Source organism: Haemaphysalis longicornis, unplaced genomic scaffold, assembly GCF_048455015.1.
Source record: "Haemaphysalis longicornis isolate Haplotype H1 unplaced genomic scaffold, Haemaphysalis longicornis Haplotype H1 scaffold_6, whole genome shotgun sequence".
NCBI lineage: Eukaryota > Metazoa > Arthropoda > Arachnida > Ixodida > Ixodidae > Haemaphysalis > Haemaphysalis longicornis.
The window spans coordinates 153,667,314-153,690,365 of NW_027526407.1; the positions used below are offsets into that span (position 1 = coordinate 153,667,314).

General features: G+C 51.9%; 1 protein-coding gene across 1 annotated transcript in view; it reads right to left on the reverse strand.

Moving 5' to 3' along the window:
- Ttll12 (Tubulin tyrosine ligase-like 12) overlaps positions 1–23,052 on the reverse strand; it is a 118,332-nt gene that overhangs the window by 49,210 nt on the left and 46,070 nt on the right. Inside the window, exons 8-9 of the mRNA XM_077672775.1 lie at positions 17,108–17,301; positions 13,722–13,943 (exon numbers count right to left, since the gene is read on the reverse strand). Of these exons, the coding sequence (XP_077528901.1) occupies positions 13,722–13,943; positions 17,108–17,301 (416 nt within the window). The remainder of the gene's footprint in view (positions 1–13,721; positions 13,944–17,107; positions 17,302–23,052) is intronic.

The window sequence follows — 23,052 nt, forward strand, 5'->3', positions numbered from 1 at the left end:
TCCGACCGAGGAATGCTACAAGGACGCGATACCGATATTAAAACAACGGTTTGAAGATGAGGCGCTCCTTGTGAAAGACCGCATGCAAGCCCTAATCGAAATAAAACCGGTCGCTTCATCCTCAGACATAGAGAGATTGCGAAACTTGTATGACCGTGTTCAAGTTCATTGCAGAAGCCTAAAAGCCTCCATGCTTCGAGAGATTCTGCTCCGGACACTGCCTCCAGATCTTGTGCTCAGATTTCATCAGTGGTCAAAGATGGCCATGACGACCACCACGAACGATGATTCGTCGCAACAAATTGACGTACACGAGAAGAACTTTGAGCAGCTCTCATGACTTGAATGATGGGAGGCGATGACACTTGTTAGGAGCAGGTAGTGCGTCGGAGAGCGGAGAGATGGCGCTAGGTGCACGGGGAAGGAGGGAGCGGGACGCAAGGGGGGAGTGTGGGGAAGACGCGTCGGGACGGAGCGGTGTGGAATAAAGGTGGATGGTCGATCAGGATTTGGTGTGTGTGTGTGCGTTCGCTCCGAACCCTGACAAGTGGGGGCCCGTCCGGGGTCATGGACCTCAACGCGATTCCGGGCCTTCAAGCGGCGGTGGAAGAACTTCTACGCCAGACTGGCGGATCTCCGTTGGAGCGTGAGCAAGTGGCGGCGGTCGTGAGGGAGCGGGTAATGGCGGCGCCAATGCCCGCTGCCCGCATCGACGCGGCAGCTGCAACACCCGTCGCCCACGATTGCGCACCCAAGCCGGCGCCGTCGCAGCTTCCGCGCTACTCTGGATTCCGCGACTTGCAGTCGCCCGAAGAGTTTCTGGAGCGGCTAGAGACTTTTTGTATCATCTCTGGAGTGGCTGCGGAGAAGCGCCTCACCCACGTTGTGCCCGCGGCGCTCGAGGAGAGCGCGAAGTTGTGGTGGCAATTCGTTGGTGGGTTTGCAGAGTGGGACGCCTTTAAGACCGCCTTTGTGGCCGAATTCTCGTCCGTCGATGCCAAACGGAGGCTGAAGGAGGAACTAGACCAGCGTACTTAGCACCCCGAAGAAAATCTAAAGGAATTTATATACACGATCGCGGCCTACTACGAGCGCATCGGCGAAGAAGTTCCAGAGTCGGAGAAAGTAAACCGCGTAGTGCGGCAAATGCACCCGCAGCTGCAGGAGTTGGCTGAGGGGAAGAGTTTCGCGGCCCTTGCGGAGCTGGCCAAGGCGGCCGACGAGCTCACTGAGCGAGCCTGGGGCCGATATCAATACAGGCCGCCACCTCCGCCAGGCAGCCAAGTCGCCCGGGACCTGGCCTTCTGCCCTACCGTGAGCAACACATGTGGCCAAACTCTCCCGGCCCCCTTCACCGCTGCGGCGTCCGCCTTTCCCACGTCACTGGTGCAGCCAACGGGCCACGGCTGGCCGCTTCACCCAGCAGCGCTCCAGCCGGCGTACCTCCGCGACCAGTTCCGCGGGAGCGCTGCGTTGCCGACGCTGGCGGCACCGTTTCCCCCCACACCGCAATGGCGACCACAAAGTGGACATCCCACGCAACGTCATCGCTGTGGGGGATTCGGGCACATCGCTCGCAACTGCCCAACCAACCGCCGGCTGGGGCCTCCGCCGCTGCGCTTCCGATGCCGGCAGCCGGGACATTTCCAAGCTCAGTGCCCGGGAAACGACGGGTGGTAGGTGCTGGCCCGGCGAGCATCTACAAAGGCGCGCTACAGGTAGCGACAACAGCTGGCAGTAGGGAACCCCTGTTGGACGTCCGTATAGGGTCTACTACCTCCCAGGCGCTCCTCGACACAGGGTCTAGTGTCAGTCTCCTGGGCTCCGCGGCGATGGCGGCGGCACAAGCTGCTGGCTCCAGGTTGGTTCAAGGCCTCATCCTCTTTGAAGAGCAAGATCTACTGGGGAGCCAGCAACCGACGACAGCGCTTTATCTACGTTCCTGATCTTTGCCGTGATGTTGTCCTGGGCAGAGACTTTTTGACTGCAACTGGCATGTCGCTGCATGTGGCGCTAGGGGGATGGACCGTTGGCACTGACCCGCAGTGTGTGGTGCCTTTTGCAAGACGGGAGGAGAGGAAACAAGTTGCCCAAGTGGAAGAGGACTCCTATTGTCTGCACAGTCTGTTCGGGCAGGGTTCCTTGGAGGAAGCAGCGGCGGTGGAGTCCCGTTACGAGCAAGCAGACGAATCCATGGGGGCAGCTGCAGACACTGTGCAGACCGGAGACGGCAGCGTCCCAAGTTGGGCACGAGACCTGGACCCTCGTATGCAGCAGGTGCTGAGGAATGTCAGCAGCATTTTTACAGAAACTCCTGGCTGCACAACCCTCGTTGAGCACCACATCGACACCGGGGACAGCCCCCCTGTACGCTGCAAACTGCGACCCGTAAATTCCAAGAAGCAGGCAATAATGGATGGCTGCATTGACGACCTCATGGCACAGGGCCTCATTCGTCGCACCCGTGGCCGCTACGCAAGTGCACCAGTGTTGGTGGAAAAGAAGTCTGGAGGCTACCGCCTGGCCGTGGACTATCGTTCACTCAACGCGCGCACAAAGGTGCCAGCTTATCCGATGCCCAGAACGGACTGGCTACTGGCGCAGCTGGGGCGAGCTAGATGGTTTTCCAGCTTCGACCTCTCGCAGGGCTTCTTCCAGATCCCTGTCTGCGACGAGGACATTGAGAAAACTGCTCTCATCTGCCACCAGGGCACATTTGAATTCACCAGAATGCCCTTTGGTATGGCAGGTGGCCCAGCAACCTTCCAAACACTGATGGACACAGTGCTGGAGGGGGTGAACCACAAATTTGCCATGGCCTTCTTGGACGATGTCCTTGTCTACTCCGAGACGCTTGAAAGCCACCTCCTGCATGTTGAAGAGGTGCTACGCCGCATCAAAGCCGCAGGGCTTACCATCAACCCGGCCAGGGCGCAGGTCTGTCGGCAGTCGTTGAATTTCCTGGGTCATGTGATCTCCCCGGGTCAATGCAGGCCTGATGAGAAAAAGGTACTTGCAGTCCTGGCATACCCGCAGCCTCAGACCATCAAGCAGCTCCAGGCCTTCCTGGGGCTGGCCGGGTACTACCGGGCCTTCATTCCTCGATTCTCCATCACCGCCCGCCCGCTCACAAACCTCCTGAAGAAGGGCCAACAGTGGAAGTGGACTCACGAGCAGGGTGAGGCTTTTTCTGCCCTTAAAAGCTGCCTGGCCAACGATGTGGTGGTGAGTTTGCCGGACCTGAACAGACCCTTCGTGGTTGAGACAGATGCTAGCCAGGCAGGCATAGCAGCGGTCCTTCTGCAAACAGCCGAGAACGAGCTGCGACCAGTGTCCTTCATAAGCAGGGTTTTGACGGAGGCTGAGCGGCGGTATACGGTTCAAGAATGGGAGTGCTTGGCGGTTGTGTGGGCAGTGGACAAATTCAGGCCGTATTTGGATTTTACGCACTTCGAAGTGCACTGCGACCATTCCTCGCTGTCGTGGATGTTCAGCAACGACCAGGCCTCCCCTAGAGTCAAGCGCTGGGTTCTGCGACTGCAGGGTTTCAACTGCAAAATTCGCCAACGGCGAGGGCTGGCAAACATCCCAGCCGATGCTCTTAGCAGGGCACCCACCCAATACCCAGATGCCCCAGTCCCATCTCTGGCAGAGCAACTGTTCCCCATTGCCGCACGTGAACCCGAGCCGCAGATCAGTTTCGAGGAATCTGTGGTAGTGACCGCAACAGACGACGCTGTCCAGCTCAGCGATGCAGACCACCTTGCCCAGGAACAGGCCAGGGACCCCATGTTGGCTGACCTGAAGAAGGCCGTGCAGAGTAACACCTTCCCTGATGACGCAGCGCACCGGCGCCTTATTGAGGACTTGGCGGAATCTACAGAGTTGGAGACAAACTGGTGCAACTCAGAGGCAATAGGAAGGTACCGTGGCTGCCCACTTCCCTCCACCAGCTGGCACTCAGGATGGCACATGACCACCCGACTAGTGGCCATGCAGGGTTTTTCAAGACGCTGCAGCGTGTGTCTGCACGCTTTGTCTGGCTGGGTATGCGGGCCGATGTGTCCCGATATGTGAGGTGTTGCCCTGTCTGCCAGCGCACAAAGGCCCGCCGTCAGAAACCAGAGGGCCTTATGAGCAGCCAGTCGGCCACCGCACCTATGGAGGAGCTCAGTGTAGACATCATTGGACCCTTGCCACCTAAGCCTCGCCGGCACAAGTACCTGCTGGTGGCCATTGACAAGTTCACCACATTCATTGAGCTTTTCCCTCTACGCTCGGCCACCAGCCAGCAAGTGGTGGAATGCATGGTGCAAGTTTTTTGCAGGCACGGCACACCAGTCGCCATTTCCAGCGACAACGGGAAACCCTCTGTGAGCAACCTCTGGCGAGGTCTTCTGAAGCACTGGGGCATCACAGACCGCCACACGGTGCCCTATCGCCCGGCTGGACAAATGGTGGAGCGCCACAATGGAACCGTCAAGGAGTGCCTCCGGGCCTACTGCTCGGACCATAAACACTGGGACCGCCACATTCCGGAGATCGCTTTCGCCATGCGCACAGCGGAAAGCGTCGTCACGGGGTACACCCCAGCATTCCTGTGCTATGGCCGTGAATTGCGGACACCGTGGGAGCAAGCCCAAGCAAAGGACGACACAGAACCACCAGCATCAGCTCATCGTGCCTTCGCTGCTGAGGTCACCAAGAGCCTTACGGAAGTTCTCGAGTTCACAAGAGTTCCCCAAGACGCTGCAAGGCAGGCCCAAAAGAGGAACTACGACTGCCACAGGAAGCCCACCACAATACAGGAGGGTGATCTTGTGCTCCGCGACAACCATGTCTTGAGTAATGCAGCCACGGGCTTCTCGGCCAAACTCGCGCCTCGGAAGCGTGGGCCATTCCGCGTTGCGAAATGTGTGGGTGCAAATGACTTTCTCCTCAAGGACTGCTTCAACGGACGTTCCTGTGGCATTGCCCATGCTGATCAGTTGGCCCTTTACCATGGCGCGAATGAACTCTCATTGCCCAGTGGTTCACGTTTTAGGGGGGGGAGACCTGTTAGGAGCAGGTAGTGCGTCGGAGCGCGGAGAGATGGCACTAGGTGCACGGGGAAGGAGAAGTGCGTCGGAGCGCGGAGAGATGGCGCTGGGTGCACGGGGAAGGAGGGAGCGGGACGCAAGGGGGGAGTGTGGGGAAGACGCGTCGGGACGGAGCGATGTGGAATAAAGGTGGACGGTCGATCAGGATTTGGTGTGTGTGTGTGTGCGTCCGCTCCGAACCCTGACACACTGATTACGTCGAACTACGAGTTAGAAGAGACCAATTCGCAGCAGCAGCCTACATGTCCTCAGCTGTCATCCGTAGCATCCCTGCACAGCACTACATCTGGAACGAGGAAATGCACGTTTTGCTCGTCCACGCATGACTCGGCCTCTTGCTTCTCTGAATCGGTAACTTTAGAAGAGAAAAAAGTGTGCCTTTCTCGAGAGGGACGCTGCTTTCGTTGCTGGACCCAAGGCCATCTTGCTAGACAATGCAAGAGAAAAACCGTCTGTCAGCACTGCTCGTGGCGACATGCCTCTTCATTGTGCAACCAAGACCTGAGGAAGGAAGTTCACGAGCAAGTCGCTGCAACTCGAGTACAACTGACCAGTCAACGCAGCTTCATTTTGACTGACCGTCCAGGAAGCTAGGTTGCGATATTGGCCGCGAGGCCCACCACTGGAGAGGCCGGCGCTGCGATCGTTTTGACGTCACTTGTAGGATCACCGTTCCTATCTTGCTGCGTAGTTGGCTTGCAACGCGTGACACTTCGCTTAGGAAGCGCGTCCTAAAAGTATTTTCGTGTTAATTTCCTTCGTTTGAAGGTAATTCTCAGCTCGTCAAGCGCAGTTCGACCTAATGGTGACTGTATAACAGTATCAACTGTGGTAGATTATCCGCAAACACCACGAGCGTGGTGGTGTATTACGCATGCGACCGAAGCGTAAGCAGCGGCTTGTTTCCCCGATCTACAATGTGGACTACGACGATCGCCGAGTGAAGTTTTTAGATTTTCCTTGTTTGCAAGAAATGTATGAAGCAGAAAATCGTGAAGCTTTAACTGCTCCCAGAAGCACACGCACCCGCCGTGCCTGCCCACACGTACAGCCGACGGTGCGGCTCAAACCGACGCAGGTCGCGGCAGCAACAACTTGTCGCCGCTTTTTAAAATCACACAAGCCTTGGAAAAGAAGTTCCAGATTGGTGAGAGTGGATGTTAGTGTGATGAAAAATTCTGATAGGTAGTATCATCAGCTGTAGTTTTCAAAGCGATGCTCAAATACCTGCCGCGATTTACGCCGACCAGCCGTGGAGGTCGGTCCCGGCAGCGCCGGCACGTTCACGCACGGTGCGGCGAGCGGCCGAAGGATGGCTATGCTGGCGCGCAAGAAACGGCAGAGGCCGTGCAGGTATCTTGATCGTCGATCGCTTCAACGAAAATCACCGCGCTTACAGAGTTCCCAGTGCGGTGAAACGTTCTGTTAGGGACTGTAACTCGCAATTCTAACGGCGATGAAATATCTGCTGCGATGCCAAGCCTACAGTTCCCAACATCCGATTACGTGCATCGGAAGCCGGCTGCGAGCTGTTGGCGAGAGAGAGAGAACAAGACTTTATTATCACTATCCGGCGTGTGAGGGAGTGGGTCATGCCGCGCAGGGCTTCGCCACCCCTCTGTCTCGCTAGACCTCTATGTTGCCTGACTCATCATTGGCTACTAGGAGTAGTCTCCGTTCGCCTCTGCCGGGCCAACGCAGCATCGAGCCGCTGGATAGCTTGGAGTTGCATCGCCTGATGGGGCGACGTGACGCACTGTTCAATGTCCGGTGGAAACGAGTCCCAGGTATTCCCCTGCACGGGAACACCACACCCCCACATCAAGTGGGCTAAGGTAGCCGGTCCGTCCCCGCATGCACTGCACATTACACTCGCAAACAATCCGGGGTTCACATGTCGAGCGAGTGCCGGTGTGAGGACAGTCCTGGTTTGTAGTTGTCGTAGAAGGACACCTTCTCTTCTGCTTAAACCTGGATGAGGCGTGGGTAGTTGTCGGCGGGTCTCCCGGTACCAGCCGAGTATCTCTCCGAATTCCATGAGTGGTTCGAAGTTAGCTGTGGTCGTTTCTTCCGCTTCCGAGGGGCGGGGGGGCGTCGTGCGGCACGCGAGCTCACGCGCGACGGCGTCCGCTTCCTCGTTACGGTTGGCGAAGCGTCCAGAGACGGTCCCCGTGTGGGCTGGAAACCATCTTAGGTGTGTGGTGGTGGTTTTGACATTGGGTAGTATCTTGGCAGCCGGGGCTCCAGTGTACCCTCTGCTGTAGTGGGTGATGGCTGAGCGAGAATCGCTGAGTATCGTGGTTACTTCCGGTCGGCATCTGAGAGCCAAGGCGATGGCGGCTTCCTCCGCCTGCTCCGCCGACGTGGCACGTATGCTGCACGCGTTGATCGTCTGGCCGTCCGTTGCCCGGATAATTGCCAGGACAAATATATCCGGTTTGCAGTGGTGTTTGGCTGCGTCGACATAGACTGCTTGCGAGTCGTCTGCGTGAGTTTCGATCAGGACCTTGGCTCTGGCCCGTCTGCGTTCCTCGTTGCGTTCTGGGTGTACGTTGCGTGGTAGCGGTAGTATGACCAGCTTACGTACTACCTCTTTGTTGATTCGTTCGTGCGCGGGAGTTTCTAGTCCGTAGGATTCGGCTTGTGGCGGTCGTAGACCGATCTTTCGGAGGATCTCCCTGCCAGCATTGGTGGTAGCTAGCCGGTTGAGTTGCGCCGTTCGCTGTGCTTCGCTTATCTCTTCCAGCGTGTTATGTACTCCCAGTCGTGCAAGTGCGTCGTTACTAGTGCTGCCGAGTAGACCTAGTGCCGCCTTGTATGCTTTTCTGATCGCCGCGTTTATCCTGTCCCTTTCATGTCGTCTCCACTTGTGAAAAGCGCCTACATAGGATATGTGGCTTACCACAAATGACTGTACGAGACGGAGGAGGTTGGCCTCTCTCATTCCATGTTTCCTCGTAGAGACCTGCTTGATCAGGCGGGTGGCGATTCCCGTCTTCGTCAACAGTCGATCTAGGGCGGTGTGGTTGTCGTTGCTCGCATCAATGTGCATGCCTAGCACTCTGGTGCTCTTGACGTGGGGGATATGAGAGCCGTCCTCTGTTTGCAGCGTTACATTGACTGCATCTGCAGCGGACGGTTTACGCCAGTATCCGAGAGGTGGGAGGATCAGAAGCTCAGATTTTTGTGGCGAGCATCGAAGTCCCGTCCCCCGCAGGCCTTCTTCGATTTGTTGTATCGCTTCCTGTAGCGACGCTTCTATGTGACCAGTGGTGCCCCCCGCCATCCATAGCGTTATATCGTCCGCATAGATCGTGTGTCGGACGTGTGGAAGGCGGGATAGTCGCTTGGCCACCGGCATCATCACGAGGTTAAATAAGAAAGGGGAAATAACGGCTCCTTGCGGTGCGCCGGTACTTCCCAGCTTCCGTTCTTCTAGTTGGAGGTGCCCAACGTGGAGACTTGCTGTTCTGTCGGTGAGGAATGCTCGTACGTAATTGTAGGTGCGTTTTCCCAGTCCGAGCTGTTCGACTTGTGATAGTATAGCGGCATGCGAAACGTTGTCGAATGCACTCTTGATGTCCAGTGCAAGAATCGCTCTGCAGTCTACCTTGCTGGGGTTCTCGAGCAGGTCTTGTTGGATGAGCAGCATTGCGTCTTGTGTGCTCAGGCGGGCCCGGAATCCTAGCATTGTGTCAGGGTAGATGTTGTGCTCTTCTAGGTATCGCTGCCACCGATTGTTGAGCACGTGTTCAAGTACTTTCCCGGCGCAAGAAGTCAGGGAGATTGGGCGGAGGTTTCCTATGTTCGGAGGCTTGTTTGGTTTGGGTATGAGTACCGTTCTTGCTGTGCGCCATTGCTTGGGTATGATCCCAGTGCGCCAGCACTCGTTGTAGTAGTTCGTTAGGGCTGTGACTGCAGTGTCGTTTAGGTTACGTAGGATTTTGTTGTGCACTAGGTCTGGTCCCGCCGCCGATTTGCAATTTAACTCTTGAATCGCACGGCGGATCTCCCATTCCTCCAGCTCTGCATCCAACTCGGGGTTGTCTGCGCCCTCGTAGTCCGGGTGTCGGACTGAGTCGGTGGTCGGAAGGTATTGCTCGTTGAGTTGTTTGCGCACCTCCTTTTCGCCGCGTTCTTTAATGGCCGCATGTAGGATTTGCGAGAGTCGGTGTTGTTGATAGGACTTGCTCTGCGTCTCGTCGCGCAGGTGTCTAAGTAGCTTCCATGTTCGACCGGTGTGTATTTGGCCGTCCGCCTCATTGCAGATGGCATGCCACTGTTGCGCGCATAGCTGTCTGCTGTATTTTTCGATGTCCCGTCCTAACTGAGCAATGCGTTTGCGCAAGTTTCTGTTATGCCTCATGCGCTTCCATCTTCGCTGTAACGCTTGTCTTGCTTCGATCATGTGGGCTAAGCGGGGGTCCATGGTGGGAATGGCCTCGTCCGCCTCCACCACCATGCTCGTTCTTTCCGCCGCATCGATGAGGTTACGAGTCCAGCCTTCGAGATCGTCGATGGTAGGGGCAATTTCCTGCTGACGGAAGGCGTTCCAGTCGGTCAGTCGATGTCTACGGGTGGACGTAGTTGATTTTGAGTATCTTAGGGCCACCTTGATTTCGAGTATGCAGTGGTCGCTACCTAAGTTGAGTCCCGTATTACGCCACGTAGTTGGTCTGTTATCTTGGAAATGAGTGAAGATTAAGTCCGGGGTGGTGTCCCTAACTGTCGAAGTACCGATCCTGGACGGTTGCCGCGGGTCCGATAGTAAGGTGAACCCAGCCTCTTCAGCCTCTTCCAGTAGGTGCCTTCCTTTTGCCGTTGTTCGTGGGTAACCTAGTTCCTTGTGCGGGGAATTAAAGTCTCCCGCGATGATGATGGGGGCGTCCGCTGCTTTCTGCTTGATTTTGCGAAAAAGCGTGCGGAACCTCTGGTTACGGTGCTGAGGGTTACTGTAGATGTTTGCAATGTGGATGGATTCTTTCGTCGTCCTGCCTATGACGATTTCTGCAGTGCCTATTTCCAGGGCCGTGTCGTTGTCGAGGATACGGTCCGTCTGTATGAGAGTGATGCCTTTCCTTACAAACGTGCAGACTCCTTGCGCTGCTCCTTTGCCACCAGGTCGTGCGCTGGGAGGTGTTGCTTGGACGTTGTATCCAGGGAGTTTTGGGGTTTCTTCCATGTGCGTTTCCTGAATTAGAATGACGTCTGGGGGTTCGGTCATAGATTGTATCTGTTGTTGGAGTAGTGCCCTGCGGCACCAGAAGCCATTGGAGTTCCAGTGCCATACCGTGAGGTTATTGCTGTTACGTTGACGAGCCATATTTGGGTGTGCCTTCTAATCTATGCTGTTGCGGGTGTTGCGACCCTTCGTTAGGAGAGAGTTGGTCGATGATGAGCTGTTTTAAGTCGGTGAATTCACGTCTCATTTCTCTGAAGCCGTGTTCAAAGCTGTTCATTTTTTCGCTTAGAGTCCTAACTTGATTAGCGAGTTTGTCGAGTCGTTTTCCCTGCTTGTGGATTCTGACTCCATAGTTGATGCCTTCGTCCTCGGACTGACGGGTTTCTTCAGTGTTGGCGTTGTTGCTGTCGCCTTCGCACATTTCGCTTTCGTCCATTTCTTTCCCCTCTGTCTTTGAGGCCGTCGCACGCTTGCGGATCTTGGCCGGGGGTTGAGAGGTTGTCGTCGGCTTTGCTCCCAGAGGTGTGAAGCAAGCCGGCTGGGGTATTTTTCCGAGCTGCCATGTATTGGTGCTCGTCGCCTCATTGTTGCTGTTTGATTGTTGCCTAGCAGAGGCAATGAGCTGCTCGATCATCTTTTTTTGCTCCCTGACCGTATCTTGCAGCTGTGCAACCATGCTGCGAAGTTCCGTGACTTCGGCGCTGCTGGAGTCTCTTGCCGGAGGGAGGGGGCTCAAAGAGTTGCCCTTTCCCGACGGCATTGCGGCGGCAGCTGCGCGCCTGTCCGTGGAGGCGTCCCTGTTGGCGAAGGCCCTCCCGTCTCGCACGCGCGTGTTGCGTTTGGGTTCCTCTAACTTCTTGGGGGCCCCCAACGCTCGGTTCTCCTATTCTAAATCTCCCATTACCCGAAATCATTAACGACGAGTTTCGCCTCGTACGCAGCCTCGCCTTCTGTGAGCAGTCGTCAGTTCCGAAATTGATGCTTGCCGGCTTACTGTAAACATAAAAAACACGCTGCAATTATAAATTACCACGCCAAGCACCTAATGAAAACTAAATATAGCCTTGTCCGAACCCGCTCGAAGGCGTTAAAAACTCGCGTTCATACCGTTCATACATTGCGGACAAGTCGCGAAAAGTAAACATCAGCCGTGCAGAGTACAGGCTACGGCAGTGATCGTTAATCAAATCCGGGCATGACTATAAAAACATCGTAGGGCAAATAGGCACTGATTAGGCCAAACTGCAGACCATAACAATACTTTTAAGCATGTGCGGCGAAGCAATCTGATCACCGTTCTCACGTAGTCATTCATTTACCAGGCAATACGAGCAGTTCGTGCGGTGAGATCATAAGTGAGCTACGCTTTTTCGTCGCTGTTACAAGGTGTTTGCTTGCACACACATGTCCCGTCACAAGTATTTCATAATGAATTTACAGCGTAATTTTCTCGGCATCAGTTGCGTCGTCCTTGGCGTTAGCTGGCTGCGGGTCGCGATGGTAGCAACTACCTAAACGCGGCGGTGTCGCCGGGAGCAAGCGAGTCGCTGATTGCTTGCCCGAATTATTTGGTTTACAGACAACTTTTTTGGTAATTTGCATCAAATCCACAAGGAGCGGGTGAGACGGTGGCCAGAACAAAAACAAAAAAAAACACGCTTCCTCATACACGGGAAATGTGTTGTAGCAGACGACAACACAATTCGCTGTCCTACAAGTGACGTCACTCGTAGGTGGCGCCACGGTATGTCCTCGAGGCCAATAGTAGGGCAAGGAATGCTCGCAGTAGACGTTTTTGGGGGGAAAAAGATACGAGAGACGTTCAATAGAGTGCGGGTGCACCAGCACAGCTCGAAAACCAGCTCTACTGTTTTTGCTGAAGCCCTCGAGGTGAAATCAATTTCCAACCGCCCAATTCCCTTCCCAGACGAAACAGTGATAGGGGCTCTCCGAGACAAGTTCATCGACACAAGAAGCCTAGTATGTCAGCATGTTGTTCATGATGGGATAGCCATTCTGATTGGATCAGACTTTTATTGGGATGTTGTTACAGGAAACATTCAAAGTTAAGGACCTAATATCAAAGCAATCGAGACCCGGCTTGGATGGACCGTACACGGACTATACTCGGTGACAACTTAAGAACGGCACCGGAAGTTGCCGCTGTGCCTTATCACCGTAGCCGGATGTTTCTCCGCGCGGCACAAGTAGGGCGTTACTGGGAATATTTTGAACACGGCGTGAGCCGTTCCCGTGATTTTTTGGACTTAATATGCTTATAAACGACTCCAGTGACGACAAACAAACTGCGTGAGACAAGGCAGACGATATCCCGCATTCACAGCAAACCCCTTTCAAAACGCGCGCGCACTGACGTCACGGGTCCGGCGCTTTGGCGGAGTGATACACCACATGAGGTGGTGCCGTTCTTGAGTTGTAACCGAGTATAGTATCTATAAGAATCCACCCCCAAGAGGAGAGCATTGCTCCAACGTCGTAGCACTCTGTCCGGGGATTGAGCAGTCACAACTGATACCATCTCTTGAACAACCGTGGGAGACTAACTGCATTGAGACCAAGGACCAAGCACCTGCTCATCAAGATGACTCCGATCATCGAGGTCCCGGCAAACCCCCCATAGAAACAAGGCATTAAAAACCCCGGTGATATGACGGTCGGGTGCACGCGGTCTGCTTCATACGACGAACCCTGAGCGGATAAACCGGCGTTTTACCCATCTTTCATACCGCTTCACTGCCTTGTCTCGACCTTTATTCTTATCCCCGCTTGATGCTGCTTGATATGCAAAGGTCCGCAGGCAGGCCAGACCAGTTGCACAGACCAGTTCAAGACAGCTGCGTCGTCTTTGGCTTCGTGACAAGATGTTCCACATGTCAGGTGGGGAAGGTCGATTTGACAGTGTTAGAGTTAGGCCTGTTACCGAAATTATTGCTTGTTTATAAAATTTCTTTCAGCCGGATTTGACTCATTCTGAAAAGAAGCAGCTCATGTATTGTGGGTACGCTTTCTGTGCCTTTACTTCCGACTAATAAACTGTAGGTAATTGCACTTAGAGCCATTTTACCAGCGAAAAACGGACAGAGACCTAGGAAGAAGAAGACGGGACAATCGCGAGACTTCAACTGAGCAGCTTTTACTCGAGACACGTAATATACGAAAACGCCAACAGACAGGGCTAAAAAGACGATAACACTTACAAATGATAAAAAACAATCTACAGTCACAGACGTACAGTCACAGATAATTGCACCTTTCACAAAACTGCTGTTATGTGTTTGGAAGAGCAATCTATAAGCTACAATTTCACGCACACCAATGCTACGTGTGTCCCGTAGCTCAAGAGAAAAAAAAGAAGTTCTGCGGAAGCGCCCAAAATCGGCCATTTCTCCGACGTGACGAAAGAGTGCGAGGGAACGCACCTGCGTTGCCTGCGCTGGAAGTAGGAGACGAAGTGCAGCAGCTCCGTCTGCAGGTTGTAGGTGGTGGGCAGCCAGGGCGGGTGGCTCTCGAGGGTGTCCCCGTCCACCATTGCCGGCTGGCCGCCCCTTCGGCAGACCAGGGCCAGCAGGTCCTTGACGGTGAGCACGTGCTCAAAGGGGAACTGGTTCACCCGTTTCCACGGGCTCTGCTGGCTCAGCTCCCTGGACAGGGGGAGAGGGGCAAGGAAAGGGGCTCTCTCTCTCTCTCTCACCCCACCTCTTGTCCCGCACAAGCCTAGCTTATCTACTCCCACTGCAGGGCAAAGGCCTCTCCCATTAATCTCCAATTACACCGTTCCTGTGCCAACTGCGACCAATTTATCCCCGCAAAGTTCTTGATCTCATCCGCCCATCTAATTTGCTGCCGCCCCCTGCCACTCTTGCCTTCTCTAGGGATCCACTCTGTTACCCTTAAAGGGACACTGAAGTGATATGTAAACATTGCGGGATTACTTGCGCAAATTGTAGTCCGGAGTCCCCAGACCATGTTTCGACCACCCTGGGCGCGTTTACGCGATTTTATTTAGTAGAAAAATTAATTCGAAAACGCTGTCCTCCTCTCTTTACGCTCGCCCATTTTCTGCGGCGATTTCGTGTGACGTCGAGAGGAGCCGAGCTCGCAATTGGCTGCGCTACTGCACGGCTCCCCTGCCTTCAGACCGTCAGTCGGCCCAGCGTTTCGTCCGCCGGCCGCCGACGGGTCGTCGCAATTCGTTCGCTCAGTTGAAACGAAGCCAGGACACGTTTGTGAATGGTAGAATCTGCCTTTCTTTACTTGGTTAGTTTGTACTACTTGGTTAGTTTGTACACTGTATCTCGCTCCAAGTCAAGGTCGCTTCACACAAGTGCTGCACAAGCGCACATGCGACGCTTCGCTGACTGGTACGCCAGTAGGAAAATATAAGGCCTCTTGAAGGCGGGAGAAGAGTCAGCGAAGTCAATATAGGTACTAAAGAAATAAAATCAACTGATATTTTTACCGTACAGCGTAAAACTAGGGTGCGGGAAGCACTTTTTTGCGCTGGGCGAACAAGCACAGCGGTCAGCAGCACGACTACGCATCTCCGAACGCTTTTCCGTCTACGAAATGCAATTGCTAGACGTGAGCTATTGTGGAAACTCGGGCGACGCTTACTGCACGAGCGCAATACAACAAATAGTCACCTAAGCTGCTTGAAATACTAAAACTAAATAAAAGTGTAAACTGGTTGTACAATATATACCATATATTACCACTGCCAGCGTAGCCCGCACTGTGGCCGAGTTGTTTGAGGCGCTAGATATGCCACCGCAAGTATTTTGCAAGTCAGGAGTTCGAATCCCCGCGGGTACGTGCTTTTTTTTTTTTCTGTAAGTTAACATTTTTGTTTTCCGCCGATGTTTTCCATATTGAGTTCACCTTTTTTTGGGCCGCAACGTTCATGGCTCCACGAACTAGTTCACAAAACGCGCGCAGGCTGGCACTGGCGCACTAGGGAGTTCTCGTTGGCGTGCTGTTGCCATAAGCACCGACTGCTTGCAGGCAGTGGGCACAGGCCAGAATGAACAGACCCTTGGCCTGGTGCGAACACGCTTTTTACGATACAGGCATGAGGGAGGCAAGCTCCAAATATGGGGGAAAAGCGCATGACATTTGGGCGTCTGCGGGTACGCGGAGGGCGTTCATGCACTGCGTAGGTCTCGGCTAGTGAATGCTACGATTCCAAGCCGTCCTGGGAGGCTTATCTTTGTGCATTTTTACAGCTGACAACATGGCCGAAGCGCGGTACGATGATTACTGAGTTATTGAGAATGCCCATCCAACAACGCCTACGGTTGTGTTTTACAGAACCGAAACCGAAACTTGTTTGGTTGCTCACCTTGGGCATCGTCCAATCACGGTCCCGCTCCTCCTAACGTCACAGCTTTAGTTGGTGCGGCCGCCGCAAACCGCGCATGGTAGTTTTTCTTATTTCGCGCTTTGTAAAATAATTACCGATTTGTCAATCGTAAAAACGATGAAAAGTGTGCTAATTTGAGCCAGTCTACGCAGTGCAAGCAAAAACGGGAGATGACAAATTCACTTCAGTGTCCCTTTAATGACCAACGGTTATCTTGCCTTCGCATTACATGCCCTGCCCACGTCCATTTCTTCTTCTTAATTTCTGCTAATATGTCTTTAACATCAGTTTGCTCTCTGACCCACTCCGCTCTCTTCTTGTCCCTTAATGTTGCACCTATCATTTTCCGCTCCATTGCCCGCTGAGTCGTTCTGAATTTACGTTGAACCCTCTTAGTGAGCCTCCAAGTTTCTGCCCCGTAGGTGAGTACCGGTAAGATGCAGCTGTCATACACTTTCTTCTTCAGCGACAATGGTAGGCTGCTATTCATTATCTGAGAATGTCTGCCATATGCACCCCACCCCATTCTGATCCTTCTAATTATCTCTGCCTCGTGGTTGGGATCTGGGGTCACAACTTGGACTAAGTAGATATATTCGCTTACCACTTCCACTGCCTCTCTAGCTATCTCAAGCCGCTGTGCTGTCTTGAGGCTATTGATCATTACTTTAGTTTTCCAAATACTACTTTTCAGGCCCACGGTTCTACTCTGTTCGTCCAGTGCGGAAAGCATGCTTTCCGAGTTACTTAGCAAGGCAACGTCATATCAGCAAATCTGAAGTTACCGAGGTGTTCTCCATTAACCCTTACTCCCACCTGTTCCCAATCCAATGTTCTGAATACTTCTTGCAAACACCATAGACTGCTGCAAGGCTCCCCACAGGCCCCCCCTCCCTTCTTCAGGTATCAAAAAGCAGTTGGTGGTTGGCCCCCCTCCAGGGAAAGCCCTGAGATCGGTCGGTAGGGGTGAGGAGCAGATGGCGTCACGAGCTTTCTCGTGTGCACAAACACTACAATTGATTTAATAAAGTGTCGTGTTGTGTTTTATGGCACATAAGCAACTTAGGCTATCACGCGCCAAACAGAAGGTTTTGTGTATTTTGTGGATAATAACTGTCACAGCACGTTACAGCGTTACAGCTTGCTTAGAAGCCCTGCTTCTTTTATAAAACTAAAAAACGGAGCAAATTTTAACAAGTGCGTTTTCTCGTAAAAGTAGACTGGGGTGAAATGGAACGTGTTCGTTGTAGAAGAGCTTAAAATGCTTTTTTCTCAGGACCTCGAATTTAGTCGCATTCCTCACATCTCGGTTTATCCAGCTTGGAACCCAGCTTGGCGGCCACCAGGCACACAGAGAAGAGTGTGTGATGCCGTGCAAGAGTGGCCAGAGAGCGGCTGGACGTCAACACTGCCTGGTCAGTGGCCCTTCCCCTCCCCCAGGCCCACCGGTAGTGCTTGAAGTGGTAGTTGAGCCAGAGGACGTCGGCCTCCCCCTCGCTGTCCACCAGCCGGAAGGCCGGGTGGCTGAGGCACTGACGCACTTGTCCGTAGTCCGAGTACACCCGCAGGGGGCGCCTGCCCTCCGACGACAGGGGGAAGTCCACCGACAGGTCCGGCTCGGACTCCTCTTTGCGGCCGCTCTGCAGTGCCGTGCAATCCAGCGAAAAAGCCGCTTGACAACGCTCCGCTCTCGCACACGGTCGTGAGAGGTCGGCGCTCGAAGGAAGCAAAATAATTACAATAAAATATGCAATCGCAAACGCACGCTTCTTCATGACGGGTTGTCAAAATAAAAGCGTAACGGCAAACACTGCATAACAACAACCAAGAAGAAACCTAAAGACCCAATGACATTGGCGTTAGGGACAAGAGGCAACGGCGTTCGGGGCACCCCTCTGACGGAGCAGTGCTGGAAATCCAGACTCCCAAACAATGGTGTCACACACATTAGGTGAGGCCCGGTTTTTTGCCCAACATTAACCAAGCGACAGCCAACCAATTTTCACAAGGTACACACTCTCTATACCAAATGCAAGGCCACCACTTCAAACACCATGAAGCGATACAGTTTTCGCAATAGGGCCGCAGAATGTACAAAAGCGGAATTGTTAGACATACCAGCCTTAAGTATTCGTTTAGAAATTCGTTTAGAAATTCCTTGCAGTTACGCCATTGTATAAAACGTTGGCGTTTAATACGAGCTAGAGGACATGCAAGACGTGGCTGGCTGCCCCTTTAACCACTTCCCTGCCTGTAGGAAAAGCCTACTCATTTTGGGTAGCCTCGCAAATAATTTTTCCCAGTCATAAAAAAAAAAAATAATAATAATAACGAAATGATATTAAAATGTAGAAGGGTAAATTTCCTTCGCGCTCGTAACTGTTTCAAACGAGAATAATTATGCGGGGGAAAAAAAAAGAGCTGCACAGAAAAATTGTGACAAGCACAAAAATTACGCAAAAACGTCCGTGTTGCTACGCACAGAAAAAAAAACACAAAGAAATTGAAGATATATGCAGTGAAAAATTCCTGCAAATATGAAATGCCCATCTGTAAAATTTCTTGACTCACACAAAAATAAAAAAGAAGAAGAAAGAGAACAAAAGTTAGCCCTAGTGGGTTTCGTGCCCCAGGGTAAAGCAGTTCCTCGAACTTGCGAAACATAGGTCGTCCTCGCATGCATCGCAAAAAAATAGTACTGGATTTCTGCTCCACTCATTTTCGTTCGTCGCACAATTTAGTTGCTATAATCCGAAGAATAAAAGTTGTCCTCGGAGCTAGTGCTGCTAATATCATCATCATCATCATCATCAAAAAAAGAACAAAATGCCGCAGGTTGCACTAGTGAGGCAAGATTTAAAGGGGCAGATGGGTCCTTAGGGCCGAAAACCGGTCAGAAAATTGTTTTCTGAAAAAAAGGCATTTTCGGCGTCCACGGCCATTTTTTCTATCACTCCGCAAATTTCCTCTTCAAAAGGCCCCATATTGTATTGTAAATAGCATTTCAATAAAGCCACTCTGCAGCTCAGTTCGCACAGATATCGATGCTGAAACGGCACTTTTCTTGCAACGCGAAGCTACTAATTCGCCCTCGGATATTTTTGCACCCTCAGCAGGTACAACTGTAATTTATTTTGGCTTCCGATACCTAAATGTGTGGAGAATACAATGTTGGAAACAAGTTTTTCAAACAGAGGCTTTGGAAAATCATCATTGTGTTCAAATGACACCACCTGTGAGCTTTCTGGCAGAGTGCGAGAGGAGTGAAGTTCAGTGTGTTGTAAAATGACCACAAATAGCTACATCAAAGAATTTCTTCCAACATAGTGTTCTGTGGTCATTTTTGTGCCTAGCCACGAGGTAATCGCCCTTCTGCATTGAGTGGTTATTTTGTAATTGTGACCCAAAATACTGTAAATTAATCCTTAATTACCTAAAAAAAAAAATAATCAACTTGCAAGAAATCTAACTGCTGCTTTGAAATCAGCACAGAAAACTCCATAATGCTGCACAGTTTCGTTAGAATTGGTTAGTAAATAAAAAAATAGCTCTACGACCAGTAAGAAACAGCAGAGCTGGCGCCTTTTTTCCCTTCATCAGAAGCAACGCTGCTTCACTTCCCATGGATTTCCGAACTTGCCGCTGAAAGTTCTCCGTGACTGGCAGGCCAGGATCGTTTCGTCTGCATGCTTTTTACAGTTCTCGAAGTGCGCTGGAACCGGCGGCCACGTTCACAGCCAACACTACGAGTAACCCCAAAGGAAGTACTGCAGTGCACCCAGAATGTGATGACAGCTTACGTCTCTTTCAGAACGATGCAAGGGATCCAGGTTTGACTTCCTCGAAGGGACACGTTTCTTTCCAATTGGAGGCTTTCCGTTCGCGTTGGACAACTTACAACCGGGTTAAACAAACAATCAACATTCCTCCCGCGTATTTCCACAGCGTCTCTCAGTTCTAATATAGCGTCTTCCCCACCACTTGCCACGAATTTATTATACCTACTGTTGCAAGCTGGGACTCGAAGCAAACTCCTTCCGGTCGTGTGCAAGCCTCAGCACCGCCTATCATCGCAGCAAATTTTTCAAGGGGAGCCGCAAGTCCACAAAATGCCCCCTCCCCCTATTTTTTTTTTTAGCAAAACCAACCTCTCGTTTTACTGTGCACAACATTTACTCGGACCCTAAAAATAATACGCACCCATAACCTAAAGAAAGTTACGTTGAGAACTACAGTATCGTTAGTAGAAGAAATTTGCGTCGCTCTACTAAAAAATGCCGAATCACCCAAAGTGGCCGACCAAACTGCCAACTTGAACTACCATTTATCTAACGCGATGAAATGAAATTACGCAGGACTGGGACTGAGCGGGTTGAAGGAGGACACCCCAAAGCGCATACATACCACCGTATTTTCACGCGTATAACCCGCCCCTGCATATAATCCGCACCCACACTTTCAGCCCGTAGGAAAAGAAAAAAACCCTCCCGTATTGTTCGTTTGATACAGGAAAGGCTGCACCAAGGCTACTTAAGCAGCACATCGCATACCATGTAGACAGAAAAAGCGGTTATTTAGCCAGTAGAATGCACTGACTGCACTGACTTCAAGGCGAAAGTCACAATTCACTCAGTGTCACAGCTCTCACTAGAGCTATCACTTGAGCCTCAGAATTTTTTGTAGTGATTCTGCGCAGACTCGTGGGTTTATCGGTCTTTTGTCAAAATAGTAAAATTCAGTTGTTGGAGTGCGGTCGCCCTTGTTTTTTCTTCCTCGTCCGTGCATGTTTTGCAGAATTGCTGCCGTGGAAGACTCAGTATCATCCGAACCCCTACTTTGCCAATGAAATTTTCGCGCTTTTGGTGCGAGTTGTACGTGCAAAAATACGGCACATCCCACCGGCACGTGGCAACAAACGGAAGAGGAAAGACAAAAAGAACATGTTCCTTGTACACGCAAGCGGCCAGAGGCCGGTCAGTTGTCGTCGAGAAATGCGATTTCTTTAGATGAAAATGAAGAAGCAACACTTGTGCACTCATCGCCGGCACGCGCAATTTCCCGCAATTTCATGTTAAAGGAGTACTGACACCAATTTTCGGCGTCAATATTATTGCACAGTTCACTTCCTTTACTCAACGGAAAGGAAGTGAATACCCTGGCTGAAATATGAGCGGCCTACGACGCGAAGAACATAGTTTAATTGGATCTCATTCATCGTGCCGCTGGAGCAGCGCGTGGAGCGGCACTCGGCAAACGGACATCAGCGTGACATCATCCCGTGGTAGCCAAAAGAAGTGATGCGGACACCGCTCGTCAAAAACTCGTGACGTCACTTCACGCGCGCGGCCCCGCGAGCGGTGAGCGAGCGCCGGCGCATTCACAAACGGGTGCACGCAGCCAGAGCTACAGGCATAACCGCTGCCCAGAAAGGCACTGTTGGCAAAAATAAAGTTCCACACACCGGAAAGGAAGCGATAATATAGCCCGGAATCGCAACAGAAGTCACCATAGGACTTTTATTTAAAGCGATCATCGAATTCCCGCCGCAATGGTAGGCCTAGCAGCTTCAGGCAGCTCAGCCGTTCAGCTCCGGCGGCAGCGCGGTCGAAACAACACACCCACCGGCCTCCGCAGTGTTTTGATGACCGCACAAAGCGGTGAGGTCATGCCGGGATTCTGTCGTATGCGCCTTTCGGGATGAAAGCGTGGGAATTCGAAACAAACGATTTTCAGGCCGTTCAGTGTAATTAATTATTGCGCGCTGAAGTTTAAAGCACTGTTTCGGGTTCGCCAGACCATTAAGCATCAATAAAAGCAATAAAAGTGGAACATAAAATTATCGTGTCAGTGCTCCTTTAACAATATAAACGGTTGGCTTGGAGAACACAGGAATAACATCAGTGAATCTAGCACGGGCATCCTGGCATTCATTGCCACTATTTTAAATGTTCTCCCATTTTAAACAAAACCAAGATGCTCGCAGGAGCTGTGACTGGCTCGCTCGGGAGGTTATAGCAGCTGAAAAAATTGCGCGTGCAGGCAATGAGTGCATAAGTGTTGCTTCAATATCTTCATCACCTAAAAAAATCCCATTTCTCGATGACAATTGGCCGGTCTCTGGCCGCTTGCGTGCACAGGGAACGTGTTCTTTTTGTCTTTCCTCTTCTGTTTGGTCCCACGTGCCAACAGGATGTGGTATGTATGCGTGTGGAAAATAAACTACCACACTTGCACGATTCTAACGTGCCCCTGATTGCAATGTGCTGTAAAATTCACCACCTGGCAACCAAAAAAAAAAACAAAACAAAAAAAAAGGCGATTCTAGCTGGCACATAAATAATGCCGTCAACAGACATCTGAAAAGTGCGCGAAAAATTTAATTGAACATAAATCGCACACTCTATGGTTAGCCAAAGCCCACCCCCCCGAGAAGCTTTGCAGTTCAAAAAGTGGTCCCTTTGTTTTTGCTGACCGTGACAACACGACTCCGGGACGCAGCCACAGGACGCTGCCTGGTTCCCCCTTCCGTTTCTGCCAAGGTGATTACTCTGAGTTTAAACGACGCCTCCATCATCCATTGAGCCACTTCGTTTTGGTTCCAAAGTTTTTGAGTTCTGAGTTTTGAGTTCTGAGCAGTCTCAGTTTCTGCAGCGCAGCCACCAGCGATGCCCTTTAGGCAACCAAGCACCGTGACTCGTAGCCCAACTCCCAGGCTGTCATTGCAGGCTCACACAATTGGCTACAAAAGCACAATGCGCACCAGGAGGCCCTCCTTGCTTTGGAGATGCGTAGCTGGTCGACTGAAAACAAGAGCTTTCGTGCCACCCGCCCGTGCTTTTTAAAGATGACAGTCTTTCTTGGGCCACTGAAACGCAGAAATTTTGGTCCGTCTGCATGTCTGTGACTCGATTCAGCCACCCGGCCAAAGGGAAACAAAGTCTGCGCAACAGTCTTATACACTCACAGCGAAATCTAAACATGCAAGTCCGGTTTATATGTTCACATTTGTCAACATTGTTGAACAAGAACGCAAATATTAGACAGAGAATTAATGCACGAGGGATATTCACGGTGTTCCCTTTTAAAAAAAAATCATACATGCTTCATTTTTGCGAAATGAAACACTACATCTACTGCAGAAAAAAGAAATTCCCATTGTCGCCCGTGCCACTATAGCTTCTAGCAGCATTTTAATAATTCAAGCGGCAGCAGTTACGAAAGATTCCACTCGATAGGGTCCACGTTCTGCTTGGAACGCATGTGGAGTAGGGAAATGTGCTTCTATAAACATTGAAGTAGGGCGCCTCAATTCATGCGCGTCTCCGCCATACGGCAGCGCTGGCATCGAGGGACCCGGCCTGGAGCAGTGGAAGGCGGGAAATTTGAATCAA